Source organism: Acanthaster planci, linkage group LG01, assembly GCF_054643075.1.
Source record: "Acanthaster planci isolate LZ-2023a linkage group LG01, COTS_SCS, whole genome shotgun sequence".
In the NCBI taxonomy this organism is placed as follows: domain Eukaryota; kingdom Metazoa; phylum Echinodermata; class Asteroidea; order Valvatida; family Acanthasteridae; genus Acanthaster; species Acanthaster planci.
In genome coordinates this window covers 26,285,409-26,303,739 of record NC_141777.1, presented here as the reverse complement: position 1 = coordinate 26,303,739, position 18,331 = coordinate 26,285,409, and the positions used below count along the sequence as shown (strand labels likewise).

At 42.0% G+C, this 18,331-nt stretch overlaps 1 protein-coding gene and 1 long non-coding RNA gene across 2 annotated transcripts in view; one reads left to right on the top strand and one right to left on the bottom strand.

Annotated features, from left to right (window-relative positions):
* crim1 (cysteine rich transmembrane BMP regulator 1) overlaps positions 1-18,331 on the top strand; it is a 65,514-nt gene that overhangs the window by 37,036 nt on the left and 10,147 nt on the right. Inside the window, exons 4-6 of the mRNA XM_022227454.2 lie at positions 14,709-14,954; positions 16,308-16,440; positions 17,972-18,093. Of these exons, the coding sequence (XP_022083146.2) occupies positions 14,709-14,954; positions 16,308-16,440; positions 17,972-18,093 (501 nt within the window). The remainder of the gene's footprint in view (positions 1-14,708; positions 14,955-16,307; positions 16,441-17,971; positions 18,094-18,331) is intronic.
* Positions 675-4,483, bottom strand: LOC147800604 (uncharacterized). The gene is made up of 3 exons (XR_015428162.1): positions 4,409-4,483; positions 1,986-2,039; positions 675-1,043 (listed from the first exon to the last, which is right to left on the bottom strand). It is a non-coding gene; the product is annotated as an uncharacterized LOC147800604 (long non-coding RNA).

The following is an 18,331-nucleotide window of genomic DNA, read 5'->3' as shown; positions in this document are numbered from 1 at the left end:
TTGACTTGAGTGGGAAAAGCAAGAGTGTGTTCTTGGACACTGTCACACGCGCCTGCTTAGCTGCGCAGATGCACTTTACAAAAAAAAGGAAAAGAAAACAGCGAGATTTCTGCCGTGACCAATCCAAAGTTAAGTTGGAGAGCAAGGAAATCTAAATGACAAGTAAATTAGGCTCAACAAAGTTTAAGGAATGTTAAATTCAATTTGAAAAAACCCCAAACAACCCAAACCCAAACCCAGACCAAACCAAACAAAACAAAAAGATAATTTCTAAATAATTAAGCAAAGTTAAAATAAAACAGCGGTATGGAGAAATCTCTCCTCAAATCCAGTAAATCAATAAATGCAATGCAATGCAATGTAAACAATCACAAAAATCAATTCCAAATTAAAAACAAAATCAGTGTCTGTCTACCGACGACCAATAACCTATCACTTCACAGTTTGCTGATTCCAGCGGTGGTCCAAATATTCTCCAATCTCTAATACAACTCCTTTTGAAAATGGCAGTGTATAAATCAAATTTCAAGTACATCCTCGCCTAAAATTCTGCAAAATTTCTCTTCGAATCTGGCCAGTAAGTTTTATCTTGTCACTCCAGTCTAATATAACTTTCTGCAACTATTCATATATTTTTTCTGAATGTAAGCCACGTACCAAGATTTTGATTTAATTTGTTCTCTTATGTTCAGAAATTTTTACAAATCAACAAAACACACTCACAAATAAATCACGCTATGTATAATTAAGTTATGTCGTGGGCCCATCACAAAATATTCAGCGCTTGACTTGTGGAGGTGCTCCTTGTTGGCGCTGGTCCCTGTTGAGCCTCAGAGGGTTGGTAAGTCAGGCTCTGTCCCGGTATCTTCGTCTGTGATCGACTTCGGACTTCTGGGGTCCCGTCGGCAAAGTGGTTTCGCCATCTGTGACCGACGTCACTAGAGGAGCAGGCCCAGTGGGTGGACTAACTGCCAGTCAGTGGTACCCTCAATGGCACCCGTCAGTGGCTCAATGGCAACTTATATGTCCCGCTTAAAAGCCATCTGGAAATGTCAACGTTAACCATTTATCTAACTATAGCGTGGCTATGAAGTCAACTTTACGAAATTTGAGCAAAAATATCAAATTAAACTCCCTCCGTACAAGTTAAAATAAACGTTGATGTCGTTATCAGTGAAACACAAATTATTCTGATCTCTTTAAAAGTAAGAATCTCGTATTTCTAGATTGTGATCACTTTTCAAAGTTTCAAATTCAGGCATCTTCACTTCAAAAATCTAATACATGTATTTACACAAAATAATTATAGTTCACTTATGGTGTGCAGGGCTGGTTCTTTGCCTGGAAAAGCTCACAAGCTTAATGGTTTCTCAACGAGAAGTTTTCGCTGCTAGCACAGCAGAAGAAGATTCAAACAAAATCACTCAAACTTTAACAACAGAGAGAGGCACACCACAGCTCTAAAATAAGTAATTAACATAATAACACAAGTCACGGGACATGCTTTAGATTGAGTTCCAAACCATGTTTATTCATTTACTGGTCAGTAATCTGGTTGTAAGTAGAGTGCAAAGCTTGAAGAAAATAAAAGGATCGGACATCAGGGCTTACAGACACTCAAGTGTATATTTGATCATGGTTTGGGACAGAAAGTCATGGTCAGAATGTCCAAGGATTTACGAAGGGAATTTGACTCCATTTTTGGGGGCCAAAATGTGCAAACCTTGTCTGTGAGCTATGTACGTACCATTTTCCTGCTCCTTCAAACTACATGTACCTAGTCAACATATACATGTACTAGTACATGCACATGTCCTGTAGGCATGATGCATAGGCTTGACTTTAAATGATCACTTGTATATTACATTTTACATCGTACATTTGTTATGAACGTTCAAAAGGACTCAACTTTAATGCTGGATCATGTTTTAGCAATACACAGGTTGTTGCCCTGGGGAACAGTTTATGACATTTCGTAGACATACCTGTTTTCAAACCAATTTGTATGGTGTAAATTGGTCAGTTTTGCCTGCACAGCCCTACAGGGGAAAAGAGAGAAAAACAAGATGCCACAGTGGATTAACTTGGTACAACACTTGGGACGAATTAACGTGCAAAGTGCATTACCCAAAGTGCATTACCCACGAAGTCCCAAATTTGGTTTGGAGCCAGAATTTCTTGTTGGGTTCAGGGGACCGGACGGCGGTTTTAAGGCTGGAGACATAAGCAAGGCCCAGCCCATGGGGTCTCCCCTGGCTCAGCTAGGGTTATTGCCAATGAAATTGAATTGTCTCCTTTGGTAATGTGGCCATTAAAACAGGAAGGAGCGAGATAGACAAGGGAAGGAAAAAAATTCGCAAAAACAATTTTTATTTCCTGGGGGCATTGGACAGGTTTTTTTTTTTTTTTGAGGAAGTGCAGATGAGAAGTTTCCAGGTGTATTTTTGTTTTGGTGGTTAAGCTACACCGGAGGGCCGAGATTTTACCCCTGAGATATGTTCCTGTACCAGTTAACAAAGTTGTTTTCACGCCAAGTGACACATAGGTTTGCAGCTCTTAAGTCTGAAAAGTACCAGGGCAAGAAATTTTTGAAATTTCTTTTGATATAAATCAGCGTGGGCGCAACTGATTGGAAACAAACAACTCTTGCTGTCTGAAAGCTCCACTTTGGTATGTATTATGCGAGCGGTACATGTATTTTGCTGTCATTTTTCAACAACAGCAGACGGGGAAGAACATACGACCAACAACAGGTCACTTCAAGTTAGGCTTAGAGAGACAGAAAACCAGCTACTATGTTGTAGATAAGAAACTAGCTGAAGGGGTTTATTATCTGAACTTGTTCTTTTTTTTTTCAATACGCTCCCCGAGATTTTGTTCTACAACTCTCATTGATCAAGTACCCAAGAGTAAAGAACTTCATGTTTCCACTGCCGTTCTAAATTGGGGTTTACAAATACAGGTACATGTGCTGTGGGTTTGGTGCAGTGTACCAGTGGCATAGCGGGGGGGGTTGGGACGCATGCCCTCCCCATCCCCTTAAAAAGATTGACCCTCCAATCCTTGCCACTGAAAATTTGGAAAAATCCTGGCTATGCCAGCACCACTGCCAGTGCCACTGCTGTGAACTCCATACAAATGAACATGTACGTGTTCTGCACATCAATGATTTTTGTGCAGTCTGTACAATACACAAATTCTTGTTATGAGCAAATCACCCAAGGGCTAAATAAAAGTATAATGCCACCAATACATAAATCTGTTATTACTCCAAGGAACATCCGGTTGTTACAAGTAACACTGCCCAGAAATCAATGCCAGGTTGTCTGTCTTTTGAAGTTCTCCAATTCCCTCCAAATTGTCCTGGTTCAAACTACTGATTGTATCAATGGCTGCGGTTGAGTCCATTGAGACCAGTGCTGGAGACAGGGCCCAGATTCATGGGTCCGTCCGTGGGGACGGAAAACCAATAACTCTGGTGCAAGTTCATGGTGAGCAGGCCTCCTTCCTGAAGAGAGAAGGTACAATGCCTCTCTTTGCAAAAGGGCTGCTTCAGTTTGTGATGAATGGGCAAATGTGTTGTTGGTAATGCCCAGAAATCTCTCAGTTCTTTCAAAATGCTAATGAGGTCTCAGTCTGGCGATTGTGCTGTGATTACATTGATCTTATTTTTCAGCTGTTTTTCAGCACTCTAGCCAGCTTCAGGAATTAAGGGGGGCCACAGTATCAGCTAGGGGGGCCACATCACAGGAACAAAATATATTTTTCATGCTTATGCTTTTTACTTGGGGGGCCAGCTTGGGGGGGGAGGGGAAAGGCGTGTCCTGGGCGACGCCCCCAACTGTAACCCTGTTATTCAGAGTCCCCCAAAAATATGTCAATTATTTAGATATCAACATGTCACCCCAATCTAAGAAAGCATGTGTCCACAGTCGCTGTCAGGGGTGGTTGCACTCTCTAACCCTGCCTCTCCCAAAGCCCTCAAATTTGTCATTTATCATTTGAGAAAAAGTTTACCTTGACTTGAATAATCACCAGGTATCTGTCTGTTTAACAATTAAAATTGTGTTGCCCTAAACAGTTATTCTGGATGAAGGTGGTAAAGCTTCGTTGGGCTTTTTCCTGGTTGATGCATTTTGGCTGTACTTGGAGGCACTCGGAGGACCATTTGGATCGATTTCGGAGAAATGCATGCACCTTGGTTTTTAGGCCTCCAAGGGCTCTATCCACAAAAAAATATTTGTCGATTTCAATCTATAATTGATTAAGTGCAGAACTGTTCTGGCTATTTCACTTGGCAAATTTCTCTGGACCTGGGGGGGAAAAAAGTCCCAGGGTGGTGGGGAGGGAAATATTTGCCAGTTTTTTCCCACAACAAAATTCCAACTGGATTGACTCATGGACATACCTGAGTAAACACAGAAGTGCCGAGAAGAGAGGAAAGGGGGTTGAGTGTCCGGTTGAGTGATTCTTCAGTTTTTTGATGGTCTGCATTTCTGTTTGTGTGCGGCGGGTCTCTGCACGTATGCTGTACATGTAAGGACCACATGACCCTGCGTATGCCATGACAAATATTGATTGTGTTATCATTTGACTTCCATGTACAGCTTGCGCAAACACAATCTTTTTTTCATGCAGATGGCAATATCTCAGTACAGTTTGTCCATATGATGTGCAATTGTTCTTGTCTCATTTCTATGCCAAGTGAGCACATGTACCTTTAATGTTTCTATGTACCTTTGGATGCGTGCAGTGGAACTGTGAGAGTGTGGATGAGACTAGGCTAAAAATGAAAGGCTGTGAGAAAGGTATCGTCAATAGATTGAGGGGGATGTAAGCTGGGAGATATCAAATTTAAAACAAATAGAAGTGGAATTGTCATTGCTGAATTGTTTGAAATAGAGGACAGGCACTTGATCAGTGTTTGGGTCCCTTCCCAAGAGATCAATTAGGCCTATAAGATAGTGATCAGCTTATTTGAGAATCCAGTTTTGACTGAATCTTTGAATGGATAGGAATCTGTGTGTGTTGTGAAATTGCAATACCTTAGAATCCAAGGGAATTGTGTTTCAGTTTGTGACCTAACACATTCCCATCAGCTTTTGAGGACCAGTTTATGGAGAAATGATTGACTGTCAAGGACAGGAGAAATCTGTTGTTTTTCTTTGTGAAGTGTTCTATCTGATAAAGTCATCCAGCTATAAATCCAAATATTAGGGAAATTTGTGTATGATTCTGGTTGAAGAATAATACACTTTGAAATCTGAGTCCTTGTTGCAAATGCTTGGACATTTTAAACAGCAATGCGCAGGTATCCAAATTCCAACCATTCCTTCTGTGCTATAAATAGTCTAGCACTTGCCCAAATTTGGGAAGGACTGTGACACCATTTGGTTACAACCTGTTGGACTGGAAAAGCTATCCCGCAAAATCTTAAATCATAGTATTGGGTATGTCATTGAAAGCTACATGTAAGTACATGTAAGCAGGAGGTACAATCATCGTGGACATGAGGCATATGCATTACCCAGATAATTTGTGTTGTTATTGCCTTTGAATCAAGAATATGTCCATTGGACTCACAGATTTTCCAATATCCTGTTGTCGGGTATGTGCCAAAACTTGTCGATAAAATTTCTTCATTGGCTCGTACTGAGTATTTGTTTCACAGTTTTAAATGATAGAAAAAATTAAGTCGTTTCCTCTTGTTTAGAAAAAGTCATATGCCTTTCATGTACTGTATGTTACATAGGCCTAAATGTATGCAAACGTGCTGTATACACTTCTTGGGTGGTGTGGTTTAATTAAGCTTCCCAGGTGACATACTGGCACTGTTTTCCCAGTCCCCTTTTTAACCCCCCCCCAACGACATACATGTACATGTATGTTACAGTCATCCCCGTGTATTCATGCTTATCTCACTTGTACATTTGTACATGTTCATGCACTTCGGAAGATGAATGGCAAATTTGAATCTCTTCTGTTTTGCCTCGTTTGAGTAATCAAGTTGGAACTGGCAACCCTTCGATTTTGGTCAGGTGTCTCTGCCAGGTATCCTGGTACTAACAACAATGTCCTTCCTGTGGTTTTACCATCAGCAATGATGGAGTATCACCCAGCCATCCTGTCATCCCACCCATGACTGACAATGTTGGAGAACATTTAATTTGAGACACTCATTTGGGTGTTCATCATATTTTAAAGGCCGTTGGGGTTGTGATACACTTATTTTCAGCCTCCCCTGTAGCTATGTATGTATTTCTCCTGGGTCTGGTTTCTGAACCTGCAAATGTAATTGTGCCATATTGAATTAAGGGGGCCATTGTGTTTTGGAATTGTCAGCAGGCTCGGTCTCAATCCCTCCCCCCCTTAGAGGCTAAGTGCATCTGCAGGCCAACAAAGACGGAGAATGATCAGTAACAACATATGGGCTCTGATCGAAGAAACATGCTCAGAATATTGTAACTGGCAGGCCCCCTCAGCATATGAAGACCCAGTTAAAGCCCAACAGGTGTTGCCGCTCTGAGATTTAAGAGTGTATTAACCATCTGCATTAATGTGCTATAAAAACTTCTTGGAACATTTTTGGGAGGGTGATGGGGGACTGCTCAGTTTCATGCATGCCTTTAGTTTGATTCCTGAAAATATCACTGACCAATCTTTGAGAAATAAAATAAATTGTGGTAATTGTTATATGAAAACAAACTTGGCACTAGGCCAACCCAATCAAATTTGACAGCTGATTTTAATCAGGTGCAACTGACAGGGATTACCAGACAGGTTTGTTTTCGAGTTTATTGACAAAGTTGGGTACTTTTAATCCTGTTTTGATAATACATGTACCCTACAGTGCATGTGCACTTGTGGCATATAACAAAAGCTACGATGAAATATCACAAATGTTTTGCCCACTTAATATCAACATAATTACATCTTTGAACAGCAATTAACCGTGTAAAGGCAAGGACCCGTTTGTGCACATTCAGTTGAAATTGTTAGTGTGGCACACTTGAATCAGTGGATACCATACTATGTGCCATCACTTAGCTTGTGTTGGTATGGTAGAGTGCATGTCAATCCTCTCAAGAATTTTTACGCAGCACCACCCTATACACCTGTCTGTCGTGCATCCTTCAATACTTAACTGCAGTACATGTACCGCCGCAGTGACAGAGTTCTATTAGCTACCCGTATCCCAAACCCACAAGAGTGTGGCAAATACTAGGTTTCTGCACTGATAGGGTTTGTTTACATCTGTATCTATGTGTACTGGTAATTTGTTCCATTAATCACAACTCATCCTGTAGGGTTTATGCCTGTACGCATCTTGATTTCTTTTTATAACATGCAATTTGTTATGACTGCCACTCCCAATGTTTCTCTGTTTCCAAATCATTTCTCAGCATTTAAAAAAACTGACTGCAGAAAATTATTTTTGTGCATTTAGAATGCCTCGGGTGAGATTTTGATGTTGTGAATAGGGCAATGACAATTTGCAAATGTAAAAGGGAAAGGAGAGACAGGAAGTAGGACACTGGCTGAGGACTGACAGCAACAAAAAAAAATAATGTATGTGTCAAATTTGTGAGTGATTGAAGAAGGAGGGGGGGGACTTTTCACAAACATGTTATCTGGCTTGGTATGCCCACAATGCACAAATACCTCCACTCTCTCCAAACAGATCTGGCTAGACTGGTGCCAGCCCAGGGATTGCCAGGAATTCCTACCCATGACAAGAACATAGCAGCTGACAAAACCCGGCTGACAGTCTGGACGCTGGCCTCCCCTGCCTCTTGTTGTCGGGTTGACGTGGGGGGGGGGAAGAGAGCGTGGGTTGCAGTTGGCCAAGTGAGGGGGCTGCTTGCAGTTTTGTTTTTGTTTTCCCTTTCACTCTTTTCTCCATGTTTCTGTGGGGGGGGATGTCCCCCTTGGGCAAGGTGGTCCCATGGATTAGAGTGTTGAGCCCTGCCAAGAAAAAAACTTGTCAAATTGAAATAAACAAGAAAGGCGTTGAGATGAAACAGGCAAGTGTGTGAGGCATTTCACTGAAGGTGAGGGGCAGAGGAAGGGCAGTGATTTTGTTTAGTTATTGCTAAGACTATCAATGGCCAAACACTTTTGATTGAATCAATTGAGGTCATGTGCCAGAAAAAAAAGTTGCATTGCAGTATTTGAGCTACTTTCTTTAATCTATTTTAATTAGTTGTGAGTTTTTTTGGTTGAATCACGCAGTATACAGTTTTTAAATAGTAGATTTAGGACAGTGGTGACAATCATAGTTAATTCAGATGTTAACTTTCAAGTGCACAAAAATTCGTTAGGAAATTCTAAGGGTACCAATGCTCTCTAACTCTTCTCCTTGACATTGTCTGTTTTCGTACAAGCGTGACTGTGAATATAGGATCTTTGTAGGCAGGGCTGTCACCAGACTACAACATGGCTCGGTGCTGGGTTTTTCCATCGACGTCAAACACTTTCCAATTCTTGTCAGTAATTCCCTGTGTCCTTGCAGAATGCAGAGAAGGGAAAATGTTTGTTTAGCTAGTAACAAAAGGCAGAGAATAAATACAATCACAGTCAATAGTCCCACAACTGAGGTGCGCAATCTCTCAGCCTGCCACTCAATCTGAGTGGCACTTTTTATTTTCCCAGGGAAATAGACCCAAGTGTTTGGCTAGCAACAGTTCACAGGCTTTGAGATTTCTTGCATGTGGATAACAGCTAATGAGGAGAGGTACAGTGCCTGGCCGTTTGGTTTGATGCAAAGAGAACGCCAGGATGCGGTATGTCTAATAGCGGTGGGACATTTTGGGGATAAAAGATCTGACGCTCGCCTGAAGATAGGGAAGCTCATATTGCACAATGGAGAGGGAAAACAGGAATTGTGCACTTCAGTCGTAGGTAATGATGCAGGTGCCCAGCTTGGTATCAGCCCGAGAACAGGTCCAGTGGAAGAGATGAAGGTTGGGTTGGTAAGGGGGATTAAGCTGGGAAACATAATCGTAAGAACAAGGAGTACATGTATCTGTGATAAAAAAATGTGGATTCTTGACAAATTGGTACTCTGCCCCCCTTCCCCCATCTGACTACATTTTATTTTGCAATCTTCCTACTGTAGCTTCTGCAAAAATAAAAGACATCTGATAATTTGGGATCAAGAGAGCGAAGGTCAAAAAATAGTTCTAATGACACCTGAAACTTTTCAAAATATTAAACTCTAAAGCTGGAAAACAGGTGTCAAACAATAGGATAGCCTGTTATTTTTTTTAATTGCTGTGCCCATATTGGGATCTAGAACCATACTCAGAAGGTTTTCTTCAGTATGCTAAAATTGAACGGATGCCATACCAATTATGAATTAATCACATTATTCACTTACTTGCTTGGCAGTCAGTGTCCTAAGAGCCCCCCCATGGACCTATCAATGACATATTTATGTGTTTGGTGTATAGGAGAGCAGTCAGTTTATTTGACACCATAACCACAGAAACCACAAGATGAACTCTTCCTGGATAAGATATGGCAAGAGCACTTGACTAATTTACAAGTACCCGCTCAGTCTCTGTCAGCAATTTCTGGAGACTAGCCTCTTGCTGTTGTCCTCCAGGGGTTGGGTGAAATATTTGAGGGACTTGTCCTTGTGTCTCTGCTGTCCTGGGTTACAAAATGAAAGTGTTTAGGTGATGGTTAGCAAGAAGTTGTGGATTCACTGGTTGGAGTAGCTTCATGTAGCGTAAAGGGTGGTGTGACATACACATTTGAAAGGATTTTGTGTATCACTTGAGCAAACACAATTTTCTTTGTTGAAGCTTGGTGTAATTTTATGTGGAGAATGCTGAATGCGTTGCTTGTAAAAAGATAAAAAACTTTGCTTTTGTTTGATAATTTCAACAAGGTGGTGTAAATTAAAATTACAGAGGTTGGGAGGGGGTAGAGGTAGATGGAAGTCTTCCATATCTTTCAAACTCAACTAGGAGGTTTAGGAGGATTTTGCAGGGTTGAGGAAGGTAGCACACATGTATAGAGAGAGCCCATTCACTGTTACAGGTAACTCACACAAGCTTGATGGATGTCCGAAGATTAAGGGTTCCTAGCCAAAAAGCCAAGGGAGTTAGGGTTATGTTCAGGAAGAGAAGGGAATTTGTAATAAGTGACAGTGAATTGGATGAACAAGGGGAAAGGCCTCACTTCTAAATTCTACTTCTGACCAAAGCAAGAGTGGTTTTTCTGTGTGGTGCAGACATGCTACAGTTTTACCCTTCTAGTACCTTTGCCCTGTCACTCAAACTGCCCAGACTTACTCTGCCTGAATTTTTGTTGCCCTGCAGATGTTGATTGCTGTCTTTTGGTTGAAGGAAAGGGGGCCAACAATGGAACCTCGTTGTGGTTTGAGGGATGCCTCAAGAATGATTTGACGTAATGAAACGTCTCCATCCTTTGTACGTGTAAAACTGCTGTGATTGGTTGATGGGGCAATTTGTGGTTGTGGATACTTGGTAGAAAGCTACTGGGGACAAAGTTAAGTGGGGCAAGACCCTTGTTTAGCTAAGTAGAGAATCAGGACTGGCCAATTAGCAGGAATTGAAAGCAGTGGCTGTATCCTTTCAAACTCTATCTGCCCACTTTCTGCCCCTTCTACCCCTTCCCCGGAAAAAAGTTAAAGAAAATGGTTCGTTGACGTTTTCTCAAAGTTTGTTATACTACAGTTATATTAAAGTTCTCAAATTGTCTACATTTAAATTTTTTCTCTCTCAAAATGTTCCCAAATCTTCCCTTGGGGACTAAATTTCACAGAACTGCTCAGCCAAAAAACCTTACTTGGGAAATGTATGTGCTTATCAGAACTTACAGCTTATCAGAGATCCAGTCAGAGGCAAGTCCACATACCAGAGGTTGTTAGCTGGTAACCTGCCATTCCTAAGCAAATATTTTTTATGCTTTTTAGCAAATTTCCAAGCATAAAATGGTCTAGAACTTCAGCTGGGCAACATGCCATTAACAAAAATATGGTTGAAATTCTGGAAGTCTGTCCATAATGGTTGGCAGAGAACACTTGACAGGTGATGTAACCAAAGCTGGCTGTCCCTGCCAAACAATCCTTCCCTGGAATCCCAGAGACTCCTGTCTCCAGCTGACAGGTCCAGGCAAACATGGCCGCCCACCCAAGCTGGGTACTGAGACCCCTGTGAACCCACGACCCCTCCAAAACTCCCCGCCTCTTTCCCCTGCGTAAACACAGTGACACAAGTTGTTACTGATGACAAGCCGGGTTTAGTAATTTGTGTTTGGACAAATAATTGGAATGCCAAATTTAGATTAAAGATGAAAGCTGAACACCTTGTTTTTATTAAGAGTCAGGTTTTATTTTCCTAGTTCTCAGAAAAGTTCTGTTGCTGTTGTGATTAATCAGAAATTGTTTTGTAAAGAATAAGTGCTTTGGAGTAATATTACACGACTGCTAGGGGAAGCTCTGAAGCTCCTTTGTTAAATACATCTTTACTGAGTCTGAAGCTTACTTCTTTGCACATCTGATCATGGAAATAAAAAAAGAGATCTTCAGAATTTATGAGAGGTAAATTTCATGCGTGCAGTTTCAATAGTGCACGTTTGTCTATGTATCACCTCCTTGCGACAGAACAAATTTAAAACATAACGTTTCTGTGCCCTGTAGGTAGCGGTAATTGAAAATTTTGATCTAGACATGTAGGCTGCATGTGGAAAATAATACACTTGGAACAAGGGTTAGTATGGGCACTGTTGCTCAATGGTACACTACAAGCGAGCCTGAACAGTGTGGACTATATTGGCAAGCAGACATGTACTTGTGTTTGCTCTGTTAAAAATAGACTGAGGTATATACAGGTACTTCCTGTTGTAGGGATCATGGTGGCTAGCCAAACGAATACCAGTTATGAGAACTAAGGACGGCACCCAGCTCTGGTTAGCAGCACAGCCTGCAGGGAGACTGATGACCAGCCAATCCTGGGGATTACATGGGGATGTGTTAATTTATTCCCAGTCCAAATCTCTGCTTTCTTGCCCTCAGTGGGGTGGTAGTCCGAGGGGAGAAATGCGTGGCCCAGGTGAGGTCATGGTCAGAATTCAGTGGCTTCAGGGCACAGGAGGGGGGACAGGACATTGTCCTCACAGATCTACAGGATGTGTCTTTTTATTTTAGGCATCCATACTTGCCAGTATTGGAGCTAATTTGGAAGCATCTCGAAGGAAGGGAAGTATAATTTTTTAAGAGTAATGTGGGTTTATTAGGAGACTTATTCTGTTGTTTAGATCCACTAAATTTGGAATTTTTGCAGCTACTCGTTTGGCTGATCATACACAGGTTTTGTTATTGGGCTTGTGATTCATGGTAGAAATCTTTTATTTCTAAGATACTGTCATACTTGTTACACGTGCAGTGTATTATCATGTATCTTAATTTAATTTCGAGGTGAAGGGATTTAAGTATTTAATGTACTCGTAAATACTTGCAAAGGCAGCCCTTACTTTTTTTTATCCATAACCAAATATACAAATCAAATCCAGACCAAAGTAATTTGACTTGATCCACCTGGTTACCAATTACAAACTCCAATTGGTTCCAGTTGGTTCCAAGAGGAAATTGAATGGTACAGTTTAAAGGGGAATTACCATGGTTACACACCTCTCTCCTAGTGGTACATGTAGATGATTGATTTTTTGTTGCAATCGGCTTTGTGCACATACTTGCACATTATCTCTGGATTGGAGATAACCACTTGTCCCTTCCCCCTCAGTTGGAATAACCACTCGTCCCCATCCCTAAGGTTCTGATAACCATTCCTTCCCACCCCTAGGGTTTAGATAGCTTTCATCCCCATCCCTAAGGTTTGAACTACCATGCAGCACTCTATTGCTGACACCACCCAAGTTTGCTTTTAAAGCAAAATCAAACTGACTAGCATCCTGAGCCCCTGTAAATTAAATAATCCACAGTTTCCTGTCATTCCAGTGTGATCTCTTTTGATCGTTTCACCTGAATGCTTGTAAAAATAACGAGACAGCATGAGAGCAACTAGGGAAGAGACAGTTAGCTGTTATTCCAAAGCTGTTGAGGAGAATTACATGTATGCCCAACTTGCTAAAAGCCATCACTTTGAGAATGATGTCATTACTTAGTGTACAGTGAGTTACCGGGTTACAACCTGTATTTTACTGGGCTCTATGTACGTATAGGTGGTTTTTCCTGTCAGTGTAGAGGTTTTTTCCTTCCAAAGCTAACATCAGTATAATTTTTCCTTCATGCTCTGTTCATAGGATTTTCCCCTCTAAATGTGTGGTAATACTCACCTGTAAGATTCTTTGTATTTTACATACTGTACATGGGTAAAGCTGTCACAACTTTAAGGAAATGTACAGTGTAACCATTTCTTGAGACAAGTTGACTCGAGAACACACACTTTCACACACCTTTCCCTCAACAAGAACTCCTTTTTGAACTCCAAAACAGTCCCATAAATTGAGTACAGTACATGAAAGCAATTTCTCTCTGCCTTATAGGTCTTTGTTCTTCTCTTTGCAGCGTCTGTCTGTCTCTTATGAAACTCCTGAATTCGTGAGTGTTGTGCGTATCTGTACTTTCAGCTGTGATTCATTTTTTGGGGGTTTGTCTGGCTATCTGGTCTGGATCAAAATCAGTAATTGCGCCCATCGATGACTAGACACCTGAGGAAGTTCAAGAGTTGACACTCTATCCTCTGAAGGGATTGAGGGGGAATCTCTGACTGAGATAGCCAGCCAAGAATGCCTCCAGGTTGTTCTCTTGAGTTGATTTTACTCAGGGAAAAAAAGAAAAGTGATACGGACTGGACTGGAGGTTATTTTTCCTGCTGGGATGAGGCTCCAATCTCGGCAGTAGCGTTATACGTTACAGCCCTCCGAAGATTTTTTTGGGAGTCATTTATGTTCAAACTGCCGTCTTTCCCTCGGCTTATAGGAATGGAATGATGGCTTGCTCTAGGCTGAGAGTGAAGATTGTCAAGGGCTGCCTTGGAGTGGTCTCTGTTTCATCACTACGGAATGAGACAGAATGAGATCTTAGAGAATTATCTCCATGGTTTCATCGTCATCTTGAATCTGAAGCTGTGCTGTTTGGGTGACCTTTGAAGTCTGATGTTGTCTGCACGTAGCTCAGTCTTGTTTGAAAAACACAACTGCAGCTGAGTACTACTGTGTTGGTCTTGAGAATGTTTGTAAGCCTGGTGAGCAGGGTTAGCATTGAGCGCAGTGTTTTTAGTGCCAGTAGATCTCACTGATTCTTGAATGCCACACCATGGTGTGATTGTGGCTACTTTCTGTGGTGCATCGTTGGAAGAACAGGGGCTATAGGCACAACATACACCCTGCAGCGTCAGTCAGACTTCAAAAATGACAACCTGAATAGAACTGTTGGCTACTTTCTTATGACAAATCCAAGGAAATGCTATTCCTGCAGGCCACGGCACTCACGCACAAGTCTTAACATGAGCGCACCCATGCACTTTGGTAAGTCTCGACACCCTATCGGTTCGAGAGGAATGTAACGTGCGTGTACCACCTTTGTGCGAACAGGATGGCCCCCAGTAATGGCTTCCAATTCTTTTTGCCAGATTTGTCAACAGAGTGTAGAAAACCTTGCTCTGGATACAGTACACGTATTTGCAGTTGACCTTTCGTTGCTTCTTTGTTGGTAGATAAAATCACGGACTGCGCCAGTGCCCGCTGCAAGATTGTCTTTGACATCACCTGCCCGGCAGACAGCCTCAAGATGGAGCCCCACCCACCGCCGGGGGAGTGCTGCCCCCAGCCAGCCACCTGCCGCTGCGACTTTGCCTCGTGCCCAGACATGCTGTGTGGGGAAGAGTACAACAAAGTGATGGTGAGAGTGGCCACGGGCCAGCCAGGGAGCTGTTGTCATCAGTATGAATGCAAGCCCAAAGGTAGGTTAGGAATATGGCCCTGTAAAACACAGGGCTGAAATTTGTCCATATTTGTCCTCTTAGTTGAATTTTTTTGGGGTTGGTTTTTTGATTTTAGGATTTTCATTTTGGATTTGTCAGTGAACCTCTTGAAATCTAGAATATTTACAGTTAATGTGGTTTTTTTACAGATAGTAATGGAAAATTCACAGTGGCCAAAGAAATGTGAATAATGGAAGTGCCTTTTAGGGGTAAATTTATGCAAATATAACATGTGTCGGTACATGCACCTATACATCATTCCTTGCTCTTCAACAATAGTGTTCACTTCAGGCCAATTAGTAGTGGGCGATGGCTGGTTAAGCTAGTCTCAAATGCCCTCTGTTGGTCATAAGAGGGTCAGATTATGTATACTGTGCGACTTCTATTGGAGAGAATGAGAGGAGGCCTTCTTACCCAGCAGTGACATCCTTTGGGATCTATGCATTGCTCGCAAGCACCGGGTTGGTCATGCATGGCAAGGGTAATGCACAAAATACGCACACACCCCCCCCCGAGTTTATACCAGGCACATAGTAGTGAGGATGATCCAATGTCTGTTGACCCAGATTTTCTGTCACCGTGAAAGAATGTGTGCTGGACTACTCAAAACTGAAAGGAGTTTGCAGGACATTAAAGATTGTGGTTGCATCTCGACTGAATGCTGTCATGTGTAACCAAGGTCCCCTTAATAAAAATATCCCATACTTGTCAAAACAAAAAAGTGATTTATACCTCAACTGATGCCCTTCCACATATTGAGAGATCCGGCGGCTATTTACGAATGCACATGATAAAATATATCTTGAGGTTAATCTAAAAAGAATAAGGACGGTTTAATTTGGCAAGCATTGATGACTATTCAGGGAATTTCAATAGTGCTATTATTTTGTAACCTTTTGCTCCGGGGAATTTAAAATGTGACAAATGTAATGGTACACAAACAGCTTGTATACTTTTATTCTGGCAGATAAATTATTGAAATGCACGGGTACGTGTACTGGTCGCAGTATGCAGTTTGTTGTAAAATATGACACAATGATGTTCAAGATTCAGAAATATAATTCCCATCACAGACGTAATCTTGTGGCTTCTTCTGAATTTGGCAAGAATGCCAGGAATGGTAGGGGACAGGTGTAGGAGTCTTTGTGATGTCTGAAGAAAAAAAACTTTCTGACAAGGATGTCCTTTTGTGGCCCCCATGCATTGCCTTTCTAAATCCATGGTGTTAAAACTCGGAAACTGAGTTTATGTGACAGCATGTAGGCAGTATGTCTTCTTGTAGAACAAATCAAACATTGCCGTGTGCTTGGACCTGTCTTTTGAATCCAACAGATGTGCAGACCATGCCAGAGTGTGCAGGCATTGTCTGTGCAGAGGTGTCCGCCAGCCCCATGGTCTGCCCCCCAGGAACCACACTCGTCCCAGGGGGCTTCACACCGGATGGTTGCTGTGGGACTCCAAGCAGGTAAGTGTATACTTAATCATCAGTGTCTCGTCTGAAGTGGTCCATGTGTCCTTTTTGATGTTACAATGTGGAGTCAGTTGGGAATTACATGGTGTTGTGGACCCAGTGACAGATACATTGTGTTCATAGTGCAGTGATTCTCATATGTATACGGCTCGGGAGATGCCCACAACCAGTTTTCATCTGAATGTGCACAAACTTGTTACCTAGTTTCGTGAGAGGATCAGTGCATTTCAGTGTTGGGGAGACAGCGAGAACAGCAGCCAAGTGCGCATGTAACCAGTGGCGTAGCTAGGATTTTACTAGTGGGGGGCACAAAGGGGATACCAGCATCTAATGGGGGCACCAGCTTTCAGTGGTGTGTTTTTTTGGGGGTAAGTTTTTGTGGCTACACCACTGCATGTATCTACATACCTTCTCTTTTTGTTGCTTGCCCTGCTAGGAGCATCTGCTCTGACTGGAGGTATCCCCTTACTGTCCAAAACAAACAAACAAACAAACAAACAAACACCCCAACACCCCAACAAACAAACAAACAAACACCCCAACACCCCAACAAACAAACAAACAAACAAACAAACAAACAAACAAACAAACAAACAAACAAACAAACAAACAAACAAACAAACAAACAAACAAACAAACAAACAAACAAACAAACAAACAAACAAACAAACAAACAAACAAACAAACAAACAAACAAACAAACAAACAAACAAACAAACAAAAACAAAGACAGTCTGTCAACTTGGTGCATGGCGCATACGTGTGTGCAAAAACCCTTCATTCAAAGGAAAACTGCACAGCACGTCCTATGCCAAATGCACGTGAACCCTGTGCATGGATTTGATGTTGCCCAGTCAAGGGGATGTCATTCTAAAAGAAAACACGGCCATCTCTTGTTTCTGCATGGACTGCATGTGTTTGCAGAGTCCACGCTGCAGAAATGGCCTGCTGTGCCCCTGCTCGCACAAACACAGTTGATTGTGGGGTGAACTGTCAGGCAACATGCTATTCCAGTTAATGTGGTAAAACTAGGGTAACATACGGCTTGTCCTTTTGCAGTTTGATTTCTGGGCACCGTACCAAAGAGGGCAACCAAATGTTACCCATTCATCTTCCTTAAGCAAACAAACTGGCCGACTTGTTTGTCCACATTAGCTTTTGTTGCACATGGAAGAGTCTTTTGAACAGGTCACTGTGTCAGTGTGCAAGGCATTTGTTTGTAACGGAAAAGGTTCGATGGAAATTGGTCCAGTAGGCCTTTGCACTCTCAAGGAGATACAAATAGCTGGCCAAGTTTATAGAGCCCGTTTTCAAAATTAGAGAAGCTATATTTCAGAAATTCCTACGGCAGTGTTTGTCATTTCATGTATACTTTCTGATGGTGACAGTGCATTTCATGTTTGTACACCTTGCTATGTATAACACGCGAAATTTATTTATTAACTTCGTAGGCAGTGAGGGTGCTAGTTAGTTGTCTTTCAATCATTTTTGTGTTTTGTTTTAATTGACCTTCGACCCATCACAGGTGCGAATGCGAGCCCGAAAGTTGCGAAGTACCCACCTGTTGGCCTGCATTTTCCCCTAAGCGGGTTGCCACGGCGACACTGGAACTGGGCCACTGCTGTGACACATATGACTGCGTAGCAGGTACGGCATCCATGTTACCCCGATTCCGTGCTACCACATTATTTATATTCGGGGATTGAGTTCTTCTGAGTGGGTTACTGGCGGGGTTCATGCCTTGGCCAAACCGCAGACGGTTTGACCTGTCACTCTGTCTCATTGCATCCCCAGCATTCAGAAACATAACATATAGTAAATAAATATGATTTTAAGCCAAAATACCATTTTGAATTTTGTACTGGAAAGTGTGGAAATGGCTAGT